The sequence below is a fragment of the Helicoverpa armigera genome, chromosome 16 (genome assembly GCF_030705265.1).
Source record: "Helicoverpa armigera isolate CAAS_96S chromosome 16, ASM3070526v1, whole genome shotgun sequence".
Classification (NCBI taxonomy): domain Eukaryota; kingdom Metazoa; phylum Arthropoda; class Insecta; order Lepidoptera; family Noctuidae; genus Helicoverpa; species Helicoverpa armigera.
The window spans coordinates 4,709,139-4,726,933 of record NC_087135.1 but is presented as its reverse complement, the minus strand read 5'-3'; the positions used below and the strand labels follow the sequence as shown (position 1 = coordinate 4,726,933).

Genomic DNA, 17,795 nt, shown 5'->3' with positions numbered 1-17,795 from the left:
CCCTGACGTTCACCTGCGCAGAAGTGATTTATTGGTTTATTGCCTAAAGTGTACAGTGCGCAAAGCGATCCCCACTCTTCCGCCGAGAGCTCATTATCCGTGCCGATAACTGTACCCATTCTCACTTCAGCATATTCATCTTGAGTAGTCTTTATTAGCCTTCTTATTATTGTACAAACTTGCGTATTATCCGTAACTAATTTTAGTATCCCAGAACGTACAGATTCTTAACTGGATTCTTTACTTAACAATTTCTATACTCTGGATCTAAGCGATTTGCGATAGAATATAGACTTCATTATAATGATATTTTATTATGGTCAGGAAAGCAAACAAGTATAGCTGGTTCATTAAATTTATTGAATAAATACAAAAGTGTCCGATTGTTTAGTATTTATTTACATCCAAGGATTAAAAAAAATGGCAAATTCAAATTAAACAGAGCCAAATAGATGTTGTGTATTATTACAATAATATTAAACATAGTGCAATCAGGTCTTTATTCTAGCACCTATTTAAGCAAATCTAAAATAATCAGAAGGTGATGTCGTAAAAATAATAATTTCTAAACATAAATAATTTACACTACCAATATACATATTATAAATAAGTACCTAGGTATTTCTTTAGGAACAGCCTTTTTTGAGCTTTGTAGATGCCAATCGTACCCAGGATTTTAAAAGATTACAGAATGTCCAAAGCAATGTGTAATTTTGTGTTTTTTTAGAGAGCATTTAACTAGATATCTTATGGTTGGGTTAGACAACAAATAGTTTGTAGCCATAAAATTAGAGTTTATTTAATCATTTAAATTGAAAGAAAATATAGTAAAAAATTAGGCAGTTTTCAATGATTATAGGATCAACGTAATCACAAAAAAATGCAGAAATCACGACTCCTTTGCACGCCGTGCATTCTAAGAATGTATAAAGAACTAGTTGCACGACATAAGTTACCTACAGTTTAAAAACTTAGGAAGCATCCAATGTACGATATTTATTTATTCCTCCTTTATTGAATAAAAGTAGTTAAATGGTGGACAGTGTTTTATAACCAGCTGTGTTTAATGCTCTTATACAATCAGAAAATTACAGGGAGAAGGCACTATATATCGTTCAATATATCAAAGCTATAACAATACACTGAAAAAAATTTGAAATAAAGCGCGGGACTCACTCATCATAGACAAAACGTATCAAACCTTTGCAAATTCTGTTCTAAATCCTGTCCCAAAAAGTTTCGCATAACGATTCTTAATCTATGACCTACATGTACAAAGGCCGTTAAATACAGGTTGTATTATATATTTTTTGTATTTTGTTAAAGCAAGACTTAAGAATGAGATTTATTGGTAGGGGTATAACATGGCGACGGCTGGGTCTTCCGTCTCGAAGGTAATGAGAACGTCTTTGAATTTGTCTAGCAGTTGCATCAGCTGTGACCGGCTAACGTTCTCCATAAACATGATCTCTTCTAAATGCTGTTCGCCGCGGAAGTAGCCTGGAAATAAAAATAAGTCATTTTTACATGGTTGATCATTGTTTTTTTTACAAGGTTTAGAGTACATAGGGGCGTATATGGGAATACATAGGCTATGTGCATATGGGAGTACCAGCGGTGTCACCCGCATCCCGTGGGAACCTCTGTACGAACCCGGATAAAAATCCTATAGCCTTCCTCGATAAATGGGCTATCTAACACCGAAAGAATTGTTCAAATCGGACCAGTAGTTCCTGAGATTAGCGCGTTCAAACAAACAAACAAACAAACTCTTCAGCTTTATAATATTAGTATAGATAAGGGTATGAATGTATAGGGGAGTAGATAAGGGAGTACCTACATAGGGGTTTTAAAATAAGATTACTTTCCCTTAACTTCTTCCTTCCTTTACTTTAAAGTGCAAAGGGGTAGATAAGGGAGTAGGTACATCATCCTCCGAGCCTTTTTCCCAACTATGTTGGTGTCGGCTTCCAGTCTAACCGGATTCAGCTGAGTACCAGTGCTTTACAAGAAGCGACTGCCTATCTGACCTCCTCAACCCAGTTACCCGGGCAACCCGATACCCCTTGGTTAGATAAGGGAGTAGGTACATAGGGGGAGTAAATAATAACATGGAGGGTGATATGGTGCACACAGAAAGCGAGAGCGTAACTTCTGCAGCTATTAATGTAAGTGGACATATATTTAATTTAGACTGTATAATAAAAAATAGGACATACCTTTTTTATGCAACTGTGCCAGCAACAACAGATCATCAGTATTCTTAGAAGCAGGTACGGTCGCTAAAGCAGCCCTTTCTTCAGAAGTGAAGGTGTCTAACAAGGATTCGGTCGTTGGAGGCTCGTTTGGTATGCGACAGGCGTCGACCACGTCGCAGCTAGCTGGCATGTTCCAGACTGTAGGCGGTTGGAAACTGGAAAAAATAATCGTTTTTTTTTATTAGTGGCCTAGCAACTAAATATGTTTACGTGCATTATCTCTGAAAAAACTACACAATAAAACTTTTGTTGAATTTTGAAAGTAATTTTTTAATGCTATGCTATAATAGTTTTGTGGATGTTCCCTTCCATCATCAAATATTTATTTTTAACTGAAACCTTCTTTTGTCTTTGAATCCCAGGGCTGCTGAAAAATGTTGATACATTTGATGACTTAGATAGAATAAATCATTTGTTAATAACCTTACCTCATCTCACTCTGCAATTTCAAATTCAAAGAAACGCCATTCTTCTTTTCGGTTCCATTCATCATCCCATTAATTTTCAACCTCGGCGATATATCCTGATCGCTCTCGAATCTGTCCTCATCACTACTCGTATCTTTATTTAGAGTCGCTTCACTATCCTTTAAAGACAAATCCGACAACCTCGAAGGCAAACTTTTCTTATCCGAATCTGATTTATCAAGGGACAAGTTCGACAATAACTCCGTTTTCACAATATCTGTGTGTCCATTTTCTATTATTTCTCCATTTCCATTCACACCGTTCAAAGTTCCATTACCGTTCATGTTACTGGAAATGCCACTATCCACGGAATTGCCTTGAATTTTCTTCTGTACTTTTTCAGCTTTGGTATCGTAATCACAACCGTTCGTAATAGGTTTTATTCCGTCTACTACATCTATGCCGTCGTCGAAAGAGTGGTTAGCAGAGTCAGCTTCTCTGAACTTATCGTATTTCGTATGTTCGGACTCTATAACTATAGGTTTTGTGTGTGAGAAGTCTGTTTGGTTTAAATTGTTCTCCGTGGGATAATCTTCGTCAGAATCTGGGAAGGTGTTTATAGTTTCTCTAGGCTCGACTGGTTCGGGCACGTTTAGCTGCATCTGGTTGAGAGAGGAGAAGGACACACTGCAAGACTGGTTGAATACGTCGTGTTTTTCGCAGTAGTATTCTTTTCCATCTGTAAGTTATAAAATATAAATTTTTAATTACCTATGTATCTTTAGTAAGCTGGTTAAAATAATGTCTGGTTTAACATACACCTTCTAAGTATTGATAAGCTTCTTTACATTTGTTCCATAAGCAATTTTTTTCAAGATTGCAACACAAATGACGACTTTCTTACTCAAAATAGCTGCTCAGTTCTTCAGACTTTTATAGAAAAGAAACTTCAAGGTCAAGGTCAGTGCGTCTAGTCCAACTGCACTACGACGTAACAACCACGCATAATACCTCGAAAGTCTACCGCCACCGTGCTACAGCTACCATACAGACGCAATAAGGACAAAAATTTCAAGGTCAAGGTCACATACCCGGGTACCGTCCCCAGTGGGTAGGTATGTAACTACAACAGGAGTCAGCGACGTTAAAGCAGCGCTACAAGTCTCGCTTGTCTACCGCAGCTACCGCGATATGGGACCTTTACTTATACGGGAAAAGTAAGGTCAAGGTCAAGGTCACATACCCGGGTCCCGTCCCCAGTGCGGCGAGTTGAACTGCACGTAGGTATGTAACTACAACAGCAGTCAGCGACGTTAAAGCAGCGCTACAAGTCTCGCTTGTCTACCGCAGCTACCGCGATATGGGACCTTTACTTATACGGGACCTATAGGGAAAAGTAAGGTCAAGGTCAAGGTCACGTACCCGGGTCCCGTCCCCAGTGCGGCGAGTTGAACTGCACGTAGGTATGTAGCTGCAGCAGCAGCCGCCGCCGCAGCAGCCACGCCACGCACCGCGCGAGCCGCCCGCCGCCGCCGCCGCCGCAACCGTTGCGGGATACGTACCATAGCGGAGCGGGGAGAGAGAAGTCGCTTAGCATCTGGTGAGATAAAACAATCAGTTTGAAAATTATGAGTTTGGCCTACAAAGACCGAAGTTTACTGACAAAATTTGCGTCTTAACAAAAAATACTGCTTATTAAAAAGCGAAGATTGTGTTGTCGGTGAACTTGGGTCTAAATGTTAAAAGATAAAAGTATTCTGTGGCCGCCAGGAGTCGTCAAAAATATATAAATATTTTGACTGGATAGGTTTGCGACCGCCACTCAAACAAAAGACGTTTGCCTGCGTTTTATCGTTTGGTATCAAGTCTCTCATATAATCCGCCAATGGGGTGTTGACACATAAATGCATTTCTACTTTAATATTTCGTCTACTGAAAACATTCGTTAAATTAAATAGTTCTTGATTTTTAACCTATTTTTTACATTTCAGCGCTTATTCCCAAGCCCTTAAGATCTAAATTCTATTGTAGAATATAACACATACCTGCAATAAGCACAGTCCCGGGAACTCCTTAGCGAACTCTTCAACCAGAGGCGAATTTATGTGAACGTTGGCGCCGGGCGCTACCACATATACATTACTTTCGCAAAGAGGGTAGATCACTGTCGCTTTCGCCCAGTATACTAGGTGACCTGTTAGTTGGGACACCTAGAAAGAAAAAATTGTATTAGCTTTCTTTTGTCTGAAAACTGTACAGCCTACCAACCTAGCCAGTTGAAACACAAAGAACAGGTTCATGAGCGGTTAGAGGACTTTTATTACATTTCATCATTTTCTTATTTGGGAGATTTGCCAACAGCGACTTTTTGGTTTTCTTACTATTTTTCATTAAATTAATGAGATTTTTAAATAAGTAGCCGTTTTTAGATTCCATCGCATTTAAGGCTCGAGCAGACCGGATGCGTATGCGTAACCACGTCGTAGTCACGCGCGTAGTTACGGCGTAACCATGAGTTGTAATGTATGGAAATGTATGAGACAGGCCACACCGCTTGCGTAACGTAGACGTGCGCGTCGACGTAATGCGTAGCCATACGCAATGCAGCTCCCAAGATACAAACAGGCTGCGTGACTACGCCGTACTATACGCAGAGCAGAGCGGCAACGTCGCGTTGATGACGTTGTATTCAATGGCACGCCATATTGGACGTCACACCGAAAAAGTTTGAACACGCACGTACCTTTGCTGTGTTTTGCCCTACGCGCGTAACTGCAGTCAGTTGTATTTTATTACAAACCGACACTAAGTTTTGTTTTATTTTTATAATTGTTAACGATGTAATTAGTTAGGTATTGTTGTTTTCCTTTTTATTTAATTTGTACTATGATTATTGTCTTTCTATTTAATTTGTACTATGATTATTTTAATGTCTTTTCACAAATAAAATGACCAACGAGGACGAGGTTCGCATGCATAAAATCGGACTCCTTGCAGCACTGGTTGCAACTGTAGTAATATTGAGTCTTCCTCGTCAGATGAACTACTAGGTCCATATAACCCATTCGTCAGACATCGTGCACAACATAAGCGTCGAAAACAGCAAAATAAAACATGGCTGCAGCAGGGCACGCAATGCTCCTGCGTTGCGCGTACTCAGCTCGATAGCGTAGACGTTTGCGTAACCCGGTGTAACATCGGGTTACGCCGTAACTACGCGCGTGACTACGACGTGGTTACGTCGTAGTTACGCATACGCATCCGGTCTGCTCGAGCCTTTATACTCTAACATCCATACATCTTTTTTTCTGTCATGCCAGTGCTATACAGTTCTAAAATTAAAAATTGTATTGTTAGTTACCTGTTTCAGTGTTAGATCAGCTTCAATAGCGAGTGTTTGCAAACTCTTCAGTGGGCTATATAATTTTATCAGTCTTAGGAGCGCTGAGCTGCTATCCAGTGGGATTGAAGCTAGCAATTCATTTGGATTCACCTGAAAATGCACGCAGGGGTAAAATGCTGTCTTAGAAATTAATGTTTCATAAACTGGCTGGAAGCTGACCCTAATATAAATTCAACGGCCATTTCGTCTATTGCAGACGATTTATGTGGTGGTGTCTGTGATACAACGCCTTTCGTGACTGAACAGACCGATACGAGAGCGACATCTCTTACCACAGGCTTGACAAGAGAAGTAACTGGACATTAGTGTCGAACTATGTTCATGTCTTTTCTGTCTCTTGTCAGCAAGCACTCCGAACCAGGCTTCATCGCAAAATTTGCGACCCTCTGCGACACGTTTGCGCCATTCAGGACGTTTTTCCGCGAGCTTCTCCCAGTCACGGTGGTCGATTTTAAATGCTGCCATGTCTCGCTTGATGCAGTCTTTGAAACGAAGCAACGGCCTCCCAACATCTCTTTTTGCATTCGCTACTGCACCAAGAAGAACACGTCGTGGTAATCGAGAGGGTTCCATCCTATGCACATGCCCTAGCCAACGCAGACGTCTCTGTTTGAGGAGCGCCATCAGACTAGGCAGCTGTGCAATTTCTAGAACCCTCTCGTTTGTGATCCTGTCTTGCCATGTTATACCCAAGATCTTTCGTAAGCAACGCATGTAAAAGCAGTTAAGACGACGTTCTTGTTTTGCATACGATGTCCAGGTTTCAGCTCCGTACAAGAGTATGCTTAAGATGGAAGCCTGAAAGACAACCATCTTGGTCTTAGTAGTAAGGTGCTTATTGTACCATACCCTTGTACCTAGCTTCCCGAACATGGTTGCCGCCTTGCCGATGCGGATGTCGATCTCGGCATTAAGCAAAAGATTGTTCGACACAGTCGACCCTAAATAACTGAACTTGTCTACTACTTCTAACGGCGCGCCATCGAGTGAAATCGCCGGGGTAGTAGAAGCACCTTGTGCTAGCACAACTGTTTTTTTGGGATTTATAGACATGGCAAACAGAGAGCAGGCGTGCGAAAATTTATCCACCATGGACTGGAGCTCTTGTGCGGAATTAGACACGAAGGCCGCGTCGTCAGCGAAGAGAAGACTATCAACGAAAAGATCCTCACGGGTTTTCTTAGATTTCAGGAGAGAGATATTAAACAGCTTTCCGTCTGTCCTCGTGTGCAGATGGATACCCTGTTGGTTGTCACCGAAAGCTGCACGTAATATCAGCGAGAAGTAAATTCCAAACAGGGTAGGAGCTAAGACGCAGCCTTGTCTGACACCTCTACATACGTCAAACGGCTCAGATGTACGGCCATTAAAAACTACTGCGCCCTTCATACCCTCGTGGAAAGATTTGACGAGGCTCAGGATCTTAGGTGGACACCCAATGCTCTCCAATGCGGAGTACATACCCTCCCTGCTGACTGTATCGAAGGCTTTATTAAGGTCAACGAACGCCACGAACAGGGGAGTTTTCTGCTCTCTACATTTCTCCTGCAACTGTCGGAGTGTAAAGATCATATCCACTGTGGAACGCTGGGGACGAAAACCACACTGGGACTCAGGATATATGCGTTCTGCAAGCTTTTGGAGTCTAGATAGGATGACTCGACCAAAGAGTTTGCCAACAATGCTCAGGAGAGAAATGCCGCGGTAACAGTTACAATCGCCACGATCGCCTTTCCCTTTATATAATGTGACGATGTTAGCGTCTCGCATATCTTGTGTTACTTCTCCTGCCTCCCAGCATTTACACAGTAGATTGTATATAAATTAGGATATTACTAAACAATCATTAAAATTATAAAAATAACGTTCAAAATAAATGTCGTATGTATTATGTACTTGTATTATGTGTTATTTTTCAGTTAAAACTCCTAACAATTAGTTAACTTTAAAGTTAGTTAGGCACTTACCATAAGCAATATTCCATGGTAAGGCCTTAGTTTCTGCAAGCACTTGTCAATGGTTTCAGGCTCTATGATCAGTCCTCTGTTGTGTATTTGGTGAGCTTTGTGTGGCAAACAGAAAGACAGTAGCACCCATTTGTTTATCCGAACTTGCACTATGCCTGTAAACAAAATATTTACATGTGAATATAATTCAGAGGTGGATCCAGCCCATGAAAAGGGCACACATAGGGGTAGCAAAGGAGGGAGTACTTATGGGGTAGGATATAAGGGAGGAAATAGGGGAGTAAGTAAAGGATTAGATGTGGGACTGCCCCATGTCAGTCAGTCATTCAACTAAGGTGTGCATAGGGGTAAAATTTAAGGGAGAATATAGGAAAGCACATAAGGACCATTTTCAGTGTCAATTCGGCGATTTGACCAATGGGCGGCAAGTATACGGCTGGTTATGGTTTGGTTATCGTTATAGTTGAATGGTGCACCTGGTATTCCGCGATATCAGTGAATAGTGATAAATAAACAACCGTATAAAACTGATAAAGAAATGACGCAAAAGATGACAACACCGGTAAACACGTAATGGCATATTTATGTGAATCATGGTATTTAATTACATTCAATGATGTACTGTCTAGTTACTAAACGTTGTGCATACCTGAGTTAGTCAGTTCATAGTTGAAGGATGTTATATAAGAACAATTACAAACTCCATTTAATTGTTTCCATCCATTTTAATTGTTTTGATATAAATTAAAATAATGTATGTACATACATTTTAAGGCTTAGGTGACATACATATTTACCTATCTTAATAAAATCCTGGCTCATTCATGATTATATTTGAGGTACATTTATAGTTAATTTTGCTGAACCAATGTAATTACTCGGTTTTGATATAACTTCAAGTGAGTTAGACAATGCAGTCGGTTTTCTAAGTTGTTATCAGATGAAATGACAGAGCTTTATCTTTAAAGCAAACATAGCAAAACAATGAATCAATCCTTGATTGTGTAAGCACAGATTCTTGTACACAGCACAGTTGTAATATTGTGAAATAGCTGCTTCCCACGGTTTCACCTTCTCCACATCTTAACTAAACTCTATTTAGCCTATGTCTATGCCTATGTACCCCAGTAGGGGATAGTTTAGCTTCATCGCTTCAGTATTTTTGGAGGCTTCAGGGTACAAACAAAAATGTTTGCTGTTTATTATATAAGTATAGAATTATTTATGAAAGTGTACCAAATATCTATAAGATAAATTATTAATACTGCGATATAAAATTGACATAAACTCACCAGTACTACTAAGTTCTTCAAACACAGACTTCATAGACCTCGCCAGCGAGCTCCGTTGCAATATGAGGTGGAAAGCTGACTTAGGAGTGGTATCTGTGCCATTCTCACTACTGTAGGTAGCAGAACTGACCGAGTGACGGAGATTGTCTTCCTCGTCATCATTGTCGCCATTCATTTCACTGTCTAACACTGATACTTCATCATGAGCTGCCAGCTAAAATTAAGAAATTCTATATCATCTTCCGAGCCTTTTCCCAACTATGTTAGAGTCTGCTTCCAGTCTAACCAGATGCAGCTGTAGACCAGACTTACAAGGAGAGACTGCCCCATCTGACCTCAACCCAGTTACCTAGCCAACCCAATACCCCTTAGTAAACTGGTGTCAGACTAACTGGCTTCTAAGAAATTCTATAATTTGGTTTATTTTTGAAATATTATTATGTTATTACTGTCACTTGAGGATATTTAAGCTTCCCCAAGTCAGAGGGTTTTGAAGTATATAAGACAAGGAATTTAACACTAAACCTGATTCCGAAGTATTTGAATTTTAATTGATAATTTAGAAAGCTTACCATGATTTTCATTTCTTCAGTCAAATATGAGCACCTTTTTTCTTCATGTCTCAGTGCTTTTCCCAGTCTTTTGCTCAAATCGTAGTAACATTTCACTGGAAGCAAACAGAAAAAATATAACTTGTACTTTTCTTTTTCATCACCTTTGTTTTGTCACCTAACTTGAATACTTGTACTAAAGTGATAATGATGCTAATCTACATACATGAGAATGCTTTGATTTTGAGCATAAATGTAAAATCTCCACAGACTCACCAACAGAATGGCTTGCAGAAGCCTGGAGGGCAAACACAATATTTATAAGGATCATAGTGGCAGTATCATCCTTATTAGTCCTGTACGGCAGCAGGGTTGGGTGCCCCACGAACCTGACATCATTGACTTTCAGCTCAAACTTCCTGTTGCATAGCTCTGCTTTGACCGCAAACAGGGTTGATAGCATTTCATCTGTGAAGCCACTTAGCTGACCTGGAAATTATGTACTTTATGTTGAACAATGTGTAAAGTAAGATGAAATAACTTAACAACTTCCCTATAGCAAGAGTCATACATACTACACACAGATTGTGTCTGTCTGCATCGTAGATACAGAAGTTAAAGTTTCCTTTCAAGACATTCAAACATGCTTGTAAGATGCTTAAAGTTACAAACAATTGAATTGCAAAGATAGCTACAGTAACTACATACATATGTACATACCATTGCATTATTAATGCATATGCAAAATGTGCAAGAGCATGATAGAAAGGTAACATAAACATTGATTTACGTCCATTTACTAGTCAGGAGTAGCTGCGTACCTTATCTTTAAATAATATTGACATACATTAAGATAAACAAATTGTTTTTTATTATTCAGATGGGTGCATTGTTATTCAGTATGCAATTATGGCGGCCGAGCCTCTATGACCTATTTAAGAACTAACCTTTACAGATATTTGACGTCTGCGACTGGGTATTTTGCAACAAGTCCTCAGTAGAATTAATGGCGTAGGGATTGTGTCGACCATATTTCTTCTGTTTGCTTTCATCCTTGTTTTCAGTTGTATATGGGTATCGGAACAGTAACCTGTCACCTTTACTGTCCGATTTCACGAAGAATATATTCAAAGGATTCACTTCCATGTCCACAAATGTAAAGTAACAATGCAATTACGAGCAGTGTGAAGTAAACAAGGTGATTATAAACAGATTTTGTAACGTATGGTATTTATAGCAATTTAACAAATTACTCATCTTTTAGCTATATGAACACACAGTACACTTTTGTACCCAAAATACTATACAACTGTTAAGAAATTGGTGACTATTTATATTCTTTACATAAATTCAATGAAATATACTACGAAAACATGCACTCCTGTGACGTACGTACAGATTTCCTGTCACTTCTGTAGTTGACAGCTGTCATCGTGTTCGAATACGTTCCAGTTTCAGTACCCAAAGCAAGGGTTTTCTTTTCTTATTCTTTCTTCTTTACTTAGTATATTATATCGTGCTATCTCTCTTAAATGCAATAACAAATGCACCTTTTTCATAGACATTATAATGAAATCTGTGGACCGATGCTGTAGACATATTTCCAATATTATTAGTACTGCTACTCGACACAAGATGGCGCAATAGAGGGGACTTATTTATTTATATGTTTTTTTTAAGATAATTTAATACAAATAAAGTAAATAATTTGGATTTTTTATTATTGTTATGAGCAGACAAATAACCTTTTATTTATTTAAAGTTTCAATGTGAAGGTTTCAATAAAACTGAAAAGACTCGATTCGCCATAAAGATTTTAAAAATAAAACGAGACAAATCATTTGTCAAAAGTCGAATACGATACAAATCGTAATTTGCTTTGCGAAAATTTATAAACTATAAAAAATGGCTAACAAAGTAGAAAATAACTACAAAGTTAACCCAGAAAAAGTTCGCCTCGAAACAGACCAAGGAATAGCAGAGAGCGAAGAAAGAAAATGGGGATTGCCTTTGAAAGATGTGTACAAACATGGACTCGCTTTTTATAAAGGTAATTTTCTTGAATATTTTTCTAGGCATTTGTTGGCCAATTTTGTTTGTGATTCAAAGCTACATTTTCATCTTAAAATGTACAAGACAACTAAAAATGTCAACTAGTCCTTCAACATCACCATCTTATAACATTTACGACTTATCTGACGGCATCTCCGTACATACCAATCTTGGTATGTGATCATTATTTTTATTGATACGAAGCGACTATTCATGCACTTCCTAGTATCAAAACGTGTTTGTTATACTGATTATGATTTAACGTAGAACTACACTTACAGATAAGGAAGGCAAAGCACTCCATTTGAGCTATGAAGATAGATTAAAACTGGTTGCCTACACCCAGCAAACATCTCATGGGCCCTTAGATGTTAATTCTGCACCACCACTGGGAGTTCTGGATGTGATTGGGAGAGATAGAAGGGCAGCCTGGCAGGCTTTGGGACAGATGTCTCAAATACAAGCCATGGCTGGATTTATACACACTTTAGACAGGTATACTGATTCTGATATCCCAATAATAACTTTGTGGAATGAATATTTCATTTACCAGCTCTAAATTGTTTTACAGATTGTGCCCACTTTTCAAACCATATTTGGAAGCAATTCAAAAGGATTTGGAAGATAAGAAGCAACAAGAGTAAGAAGATTGTTTTATTCAAAAATTATTTAATTACTAGTATTCTATACATTGTGTAATGATTACTTTCCTTTTTCTTGATAAACAGGTTAAAGAAAGAAGAAGAGGAAAGGGCCAACCTGGAGCTGCAGAACAGAATAATGCTGGAAAAGCAGAAACAACAGAGCACCAAAGTAACAGAGGAACAACAAGTGTAAGTTTTACATAAATCAGAATAAGTCACATCCATACTTCAATCCTTATTTTTTTTTCCTTAAGCTTATTAATATTTGTCCAACACTCATCCACAGGCAACTAATAAAAGATGCTCTGAACGCACAAACATACGAACAGTTCCTACAGTATGCCCAACTCCAATACCCAGGCAACTTCGACCAGCAAGCGATACTCATTCGTCAGTTACAAGACAAACATTATCAGCAATACATTCAACAGCTTGCCGTAGACCAAAGACTTGCTAACTCTAACATTAAAGATGCTGCGGACGATAAAGAGAATGATAATGCAAATGATAAGGAAAAGGAAGTTAAGGAAGAACCGGTAACGGTAACTGACTGCAATCTGAATGAAACTGAGGGTGTTACTTCAACGGATAGCAAGTAAGTGGATTACTTAGAATTGTTTTGATACATTTTTTAGAATGGGAATTGAAATCTTCCAGTGTTAGTTAACTGTACTGAGGGAAGCTGTAGACGACTTTTTGCCATAGTGCAATGTATAGTTCCTACCTGCTCAGTGGAACTACTGGGGATAAAAAATCGAGATCTACATAAAGTTGTGTTATAGGCTTCTAAATTATTCAACTCGCATGTTCCAGGTCTATGCAGACTTCAGAAAAGACAGAGCCTAATGATTACATAGAGGAGCCCAGAGTTGATGAGAACACTGATGATGAAGGTAAGTAATTTTGAAACCCTGCAAAATGATAAATAAAAGTATTTCTAGTTCCAATAAGTCTCAGTATGCATTAAAATTATGGAACACACTTAAAATACTCTTGCATGTTTTCAACTCATTATGTAATACAGACCAAAACTAAAAATATTCCTATGGAATATTCCAGAAGGATTCCTAAGCGTGGAGGCAGTCCGCATGTGGACGCGCGGTGACATCGTGAAGTTCAAGAGCTCGGCGGCGGAGGGCGGCGGCCGACTCACCGTGGGGCACGGCGAGACTATCACTGTGCGAGTGCCCACGCATCCCCGCGCTAGGTGTCTCTGCTGGGAGTTTGCTACTGATAACTATGATATAGGTATGTAAAATAGTAGCTTAGAAAAAGTTTATGGTAAGTAGGGTTTGCCTTCATTGAGTTTTCTATTCAATGATTACCCATTGTCTCCAGTCGATTGTCTTTTATTATGGCTAAAACCTTGTAAATAACTTCGTCATGACGTCTTAAACGAGAAATCGAATTTTCATTAATATTTGTATGCTTCACTATATTTTATGCTCATACTCTTAAGAGGGAACTTGTAAAGCATAAAACTTCTTTTGTACTTTATTTTTCGGCACTCATTACGAGATTTTATTCTAACTACTGCTAATTTGACTAAGCATCAAAAGAGTTAGCATTAAAATCTTATTGAAGTTTTATTTATTTATGTTCCAGGTTTTGGCTTGTACTTCGAATGGAGCAAGTCACCGACTACAGAGGTGACTGTTCACGTGGCTGAGAGTGATGAAGAGGAAGAAGACGAAGAGGATGAATATCCTATTTCTGATGGTATAGTTTTTTTAATAAAGTTATTCTATGATTTGCTAATACAAATTATAAGTGAATTGTTTTATACATATATAGAGCAAATGCTAATTCTATTCTCACTGTCCTTCACTTATCAAATCAAAGATTGGGAACAGTGAAATATTGCTCTGTTTATCGACATTAAAATAATGCAAATTCTCCGATATAATTTAGCTGTTTGTACGTTTTTAGTAACATTATACATTTGAATAGTTGTAGAATGATCTAGATCTATCTTGTATGTAACATGAGTCTCTATTCCCAGGCACATTCCACGAGTACACGATCCACGGCACCCGCGTAGACCCGGAGCTGGGCGGCGACAAGCGCGGCGCGCGGCCCGGCGCCGGCAGCGCCCGGCCCCTCACCAGCCTCGTCGTGCCCGTCTACCGCAGGGACTGCCATACTGAGGTCAGAACAGAGAATATATTTTTTTGTTATGGACCTTTGTAGTCTTAGGACCTTTCACACAAATTGCACGGTTTCAAAAAGTAGGTCCTATGTAGAGGAACCGAAAATAAAATCTATACACTCCTTAAAACTGAAATTGTAAAAAGAATAATAAATAAGGATCTTTTAATTAAAACAACTAGATTAAAAAAGTTTTATTAAAATTCGTTCAGGATGTTGGCAAGAAATAAGAATATTACTTAACTGTCTCCCATTATTATAAGTTTGTTATTTTGCCTATTATAAACATTAAGTTGAATATTTTTTCCAGGTGTATGCGGGTTCCCACACATATCCAGGCGAAGGCGTATACTTACTAAAATTCGATAATACTTACAGTCTATGGCGATCCAAAACCCTTTACTACAAAGTGTATTACACACAGTAAACAATATTTAAAGCTATATTAGAGCCATGACAAAAATATATGGAAATATTATAATAATATATTAAATTATTTGATACTAAATTAACATCAGATATTGTACGACCAGTATTTTTGTGGAGTTCATTTATCTAAGTGATATAGTTAACACAGCTGCGAACAAATATTGTAAGGTTTGAGATTATGGACTGGTTTGTGTTAAGATCTCATGTATGGGCTTGGATTTTAGCCTCGTAAAGGTACTCGCCAACTCGCTCGCAGCATTCTTACTGCAGTGATTCATAGGTAGTTCATTTGTTTAAGAGTCTGACCTCTATATCTCGATAGGCATCTATTACTTGCTAGTTGACATGTACCATTTTATGAGTCAGATTCTCATTCGATTTGTTGGTTTGGAGTATAAAAATCTCACAATATTTGTTCGCTGTATACATGTTTTCAGTGCAATATTATAAGCTTGTTTAGCTAATTTAACAATATATTATTAAGATTTTTATAGACGAGACACGATAATGCTTTTGGTTGAATTATTATGAAGGCAGTTTATTTAGTTTAGCTGATGTATACTTATTACTATTATGTAGTTATCTCGTCTGTTCTATTTATAAGTTTACGCCACAAATAATTTTAAGTAGTTTCCAATTGACCATTACTTATGTTAGACTGTGCAGGAAGCACATTTTTAATTTGCATTTCATTGAATGTTAGTGGAAGTAGAATGTTTATTTATTTATTTTATTTGCTTATTCACGTTCATAAACTGTAAAGGATAATATATCAGTAGGTATAATGTGTATGTGAATTTATATTATGTGTAGGTATAGGGTGGCAATTAGGTTTCATAGTCTTTTATATTTTACTCTTATCTACATATATCTAAATATTTTGAAAAACTTGTCTGCAATGTTTTGCTACTATAATAATGTAATAAATTTTACTACAATACAACACTACAGATTGGCTTACTTAGTACCGCTTCGTAATTTGAAGATTCTGAATATTGTAATTGCCACCCTGTATACTATGTATATTCAAACCGGGTTTACAGCTAGTTCTAATATTTATTCTGTGCCATTATGTTTATGGTTTAGGTTAGTACTTAAACTAAGAATGTGTTTATCTTTTACTCATCATCCCAGTTTTATTTGTGATCTTTATTTTTAAGGAACATTGCAGAGTTCTGTTGACTACCCATATTCACAAAAACTTATTCTAGATAGTCAAATGATTTGTGTCTGGCCTCATTGATGATTGATAGCTTCACATAAGATTTATATAAAAAAAAAACAGTGAACAGTGTTGAATGTCTCCTAAACAACTTACACTAGAATGTGCATAACACATATTCCATATACATTTACCAGTCGTAGATCAATCTTATGTAGCATAAATGTTTAGACATAATTCAATAACATAATGCATGTTCGATGTTCGTTGTATTGTAACTTAAAACAAAATATCTCTGGTGTTCTTATTTGTTTTTTAGAAATCAGTATTTTATTCTATAATAATCGCAAGCTAGGTTTGCGATTACAAATCTCGCAATATGATTGCTAAATGTAAATTAAAAATTAACTGTCTATAGTTAAAGATGAATGTCTATAATATGTAAAAAATCATGCAAAAGATAGGTAATTATATTTTTTTTTCCTAAATCATCTATTGTGTTATGTTATCCAACTCCTGTCAGGCATATCAAAATCATTGTATTTTTTATTCTGACGATTGTGGCTCATGTTGAAGATAAGAGGAAAGTGCTTTGTATACGATTAATGAGGGGTTATTGAATAGCTACATTATGAGCCATTAATAGTGTAGACTCCATGGCAACATCAACTGATCCATACATTCTAGTGAGAAAAAGATTGTGCTTTACGTAAAGCGCCATCTGATTCACTTTTATTTTACAACAGCCCTTAAATTCTGATTCAATGGTTTTAGAAAAACATTTGGACCTTTGTTCGTTTGTTCTCCCGTACCTGATACCATGCATCAAGCAATATCTTTTTGTGATCTTAAAATGAAATGTGAATTATTATGTTTATTTCCACTTTTCGAGTTTGTATGAAGTTTTGTTGACAGAATTTAAAATACCTTTTTGTTTCACGTTTATTCTTGAAGAAGCCAATCGTTTATGTACAATACTGGATATAAATATATATTACACGTATAAATTAAAATGCATTATCTTTTTTTATAACCCTACCTTTATATGCTAGGCTGCATACCTATGAAGCATCTTAGAAAAGTTAATGAGTTTCAGGCCACTCTACTGTCTTCTAAAGGTTAATTCCATGAAATTCTATGTACCTTGTCGTAAAATTATATGGATAGATGACAACTTTGATCGGGAAATAGTACGGGACCTCTAGTTTAGAAAGGATTTTAGGAGTAACTCGGGAGTGTCAGATTAACGTTTGTGGAAATAGTTATATCGTATTACAGTACAGTACAGTTATTACACCTACAGTATCAATATCTGATTTTAGCTTTTCTTTAAAAAATAAAAAGAATTATATAGAAGTAGAAGCTTCCCTCATGGATGAAGAGGTAACATTGTCTAACATTTAATTGGTATTTCACTATTTCTCAACAGTCAGAGAAAAATCAAATAGGTTTAATACGTCCATAGAGTTTTCTTTTTCATAA

The 17,795-nt window shown here is 37.4% G+C and overlaps 2 protein-coding genes across 2 annotated transcripts; one reads left to right on the top strand and one right to left on the bottom strand.

Moving 5' to 3' along the window:
* Positions 1-341: 341 nt before the first annotated feature.
* LOC110384535 (GATOR complex protein NPRL3) lies at positions 342-11,299 on the bottom strand. The gene is made up of 11 exons (XM_049844261.2): positions 10,826-11,299; positions 10,155-10,367; positions 9,900-9,994; positions 9,328-9,541; positions 8,036-8,190; positions 6,027-6,158; positions 4,711-4,875; positions 4,088-4,262; positions 2,687-3,404; positions 2,220-2,413; positions 342-1,500 (listed from the first exon to the last, which is right to left on the bottom strand). Exons 1-11 carry the CDS (start codon positions 11,022-11,024, stop codon positions 1,346-1,348), a joined length of 2,415 nt encoding a protein of 804 aa, XP_049700218.1. The 5' UTR covers positions 11,025-11,299; the 3' UTR covers positions 342-1,345.
* A 402-nt stretch (positions 11,300-11,701) lies between these two features.
* LOC110384551 (Golgi resident protein GCP60) lies at positions 11,702-17,330 on the top strand. The gene is made up of 10 exons (XM_021345865.3): positions 11,702-11,928; positions 12,212-12,425; positions 12,502-12,570; positions 12,659-12,763; positions 12,861-13,169; positions 13,388-13,467; positions 13,634-13,822; positions 14,180-14,293; positions 14,577-14,722; positions 15,033-17,330. The coding sequence occupies exons 1-10, from the start codon at positions 11,784-11,786 to the stop codon at positions 15,147-15,149; spliced, it is 1,488 nt and encodes a 495-aa protein (XP_021201540.3). The 5' UTR covers positions 11,702-11,783; the 3' UTR covers positions 15,150-17,330.
* The last annotated feature ends 465 nt before the right edge of the window (positions 17,331-17,795 follow it).

What these genes read in the sequence shown, in the direction of transcription:
- LOC110384551 (XM_021345865.3), top strand. Translation starts at nt 11,784, where the DNA reads ATGGCTAACAAAGTAGAAAATAACTACAAAGTTAACCCAGAAAAAGTT. An exon ending in TGGACTCGCTTTTTATAAAG is followed by an intron (nt 11,929 to 12,211) that starts GTAATTTTCTTG and finishes CTACACTTACAG; the next exon opens with ATAAGGAAGGCAAAGCACTC. An exon ending in TGAGAACACTGATGATGAAG is followed by an intron (nt 13,468 to 13,633) that starts GTAAGTAATTTT and finishes GGAATATTCCAG; the next exon opens with AAGGATTCCTAAGCGTGGAG.
- LOC110384535 (XM_049844261.2), bottom strand. Translation starts at nt 11,024, where the DNA reads ATGGAAGTGAATCCTTTGAATATATTCTTCGTGAAATCGGACAGTAAA. An exon ending in CTGATCTAACACTGAAACAG is followed by an intron (nt 4,876 to 6,026) that starts GTAACTAACAAT and finishes TTTTCTTTCTAG; the next exon opens with GTGTCCCAACTAACAGGTCA. An exon ending in CGGGACTGTGCTTATTGCAG is followed by an intron (nt 4,263 to 4,710) that starts GTATGTGTTATA and finishes TTATCTCACCAG; the next exon opens with ATGCTAAGCGACTTCTCTCT.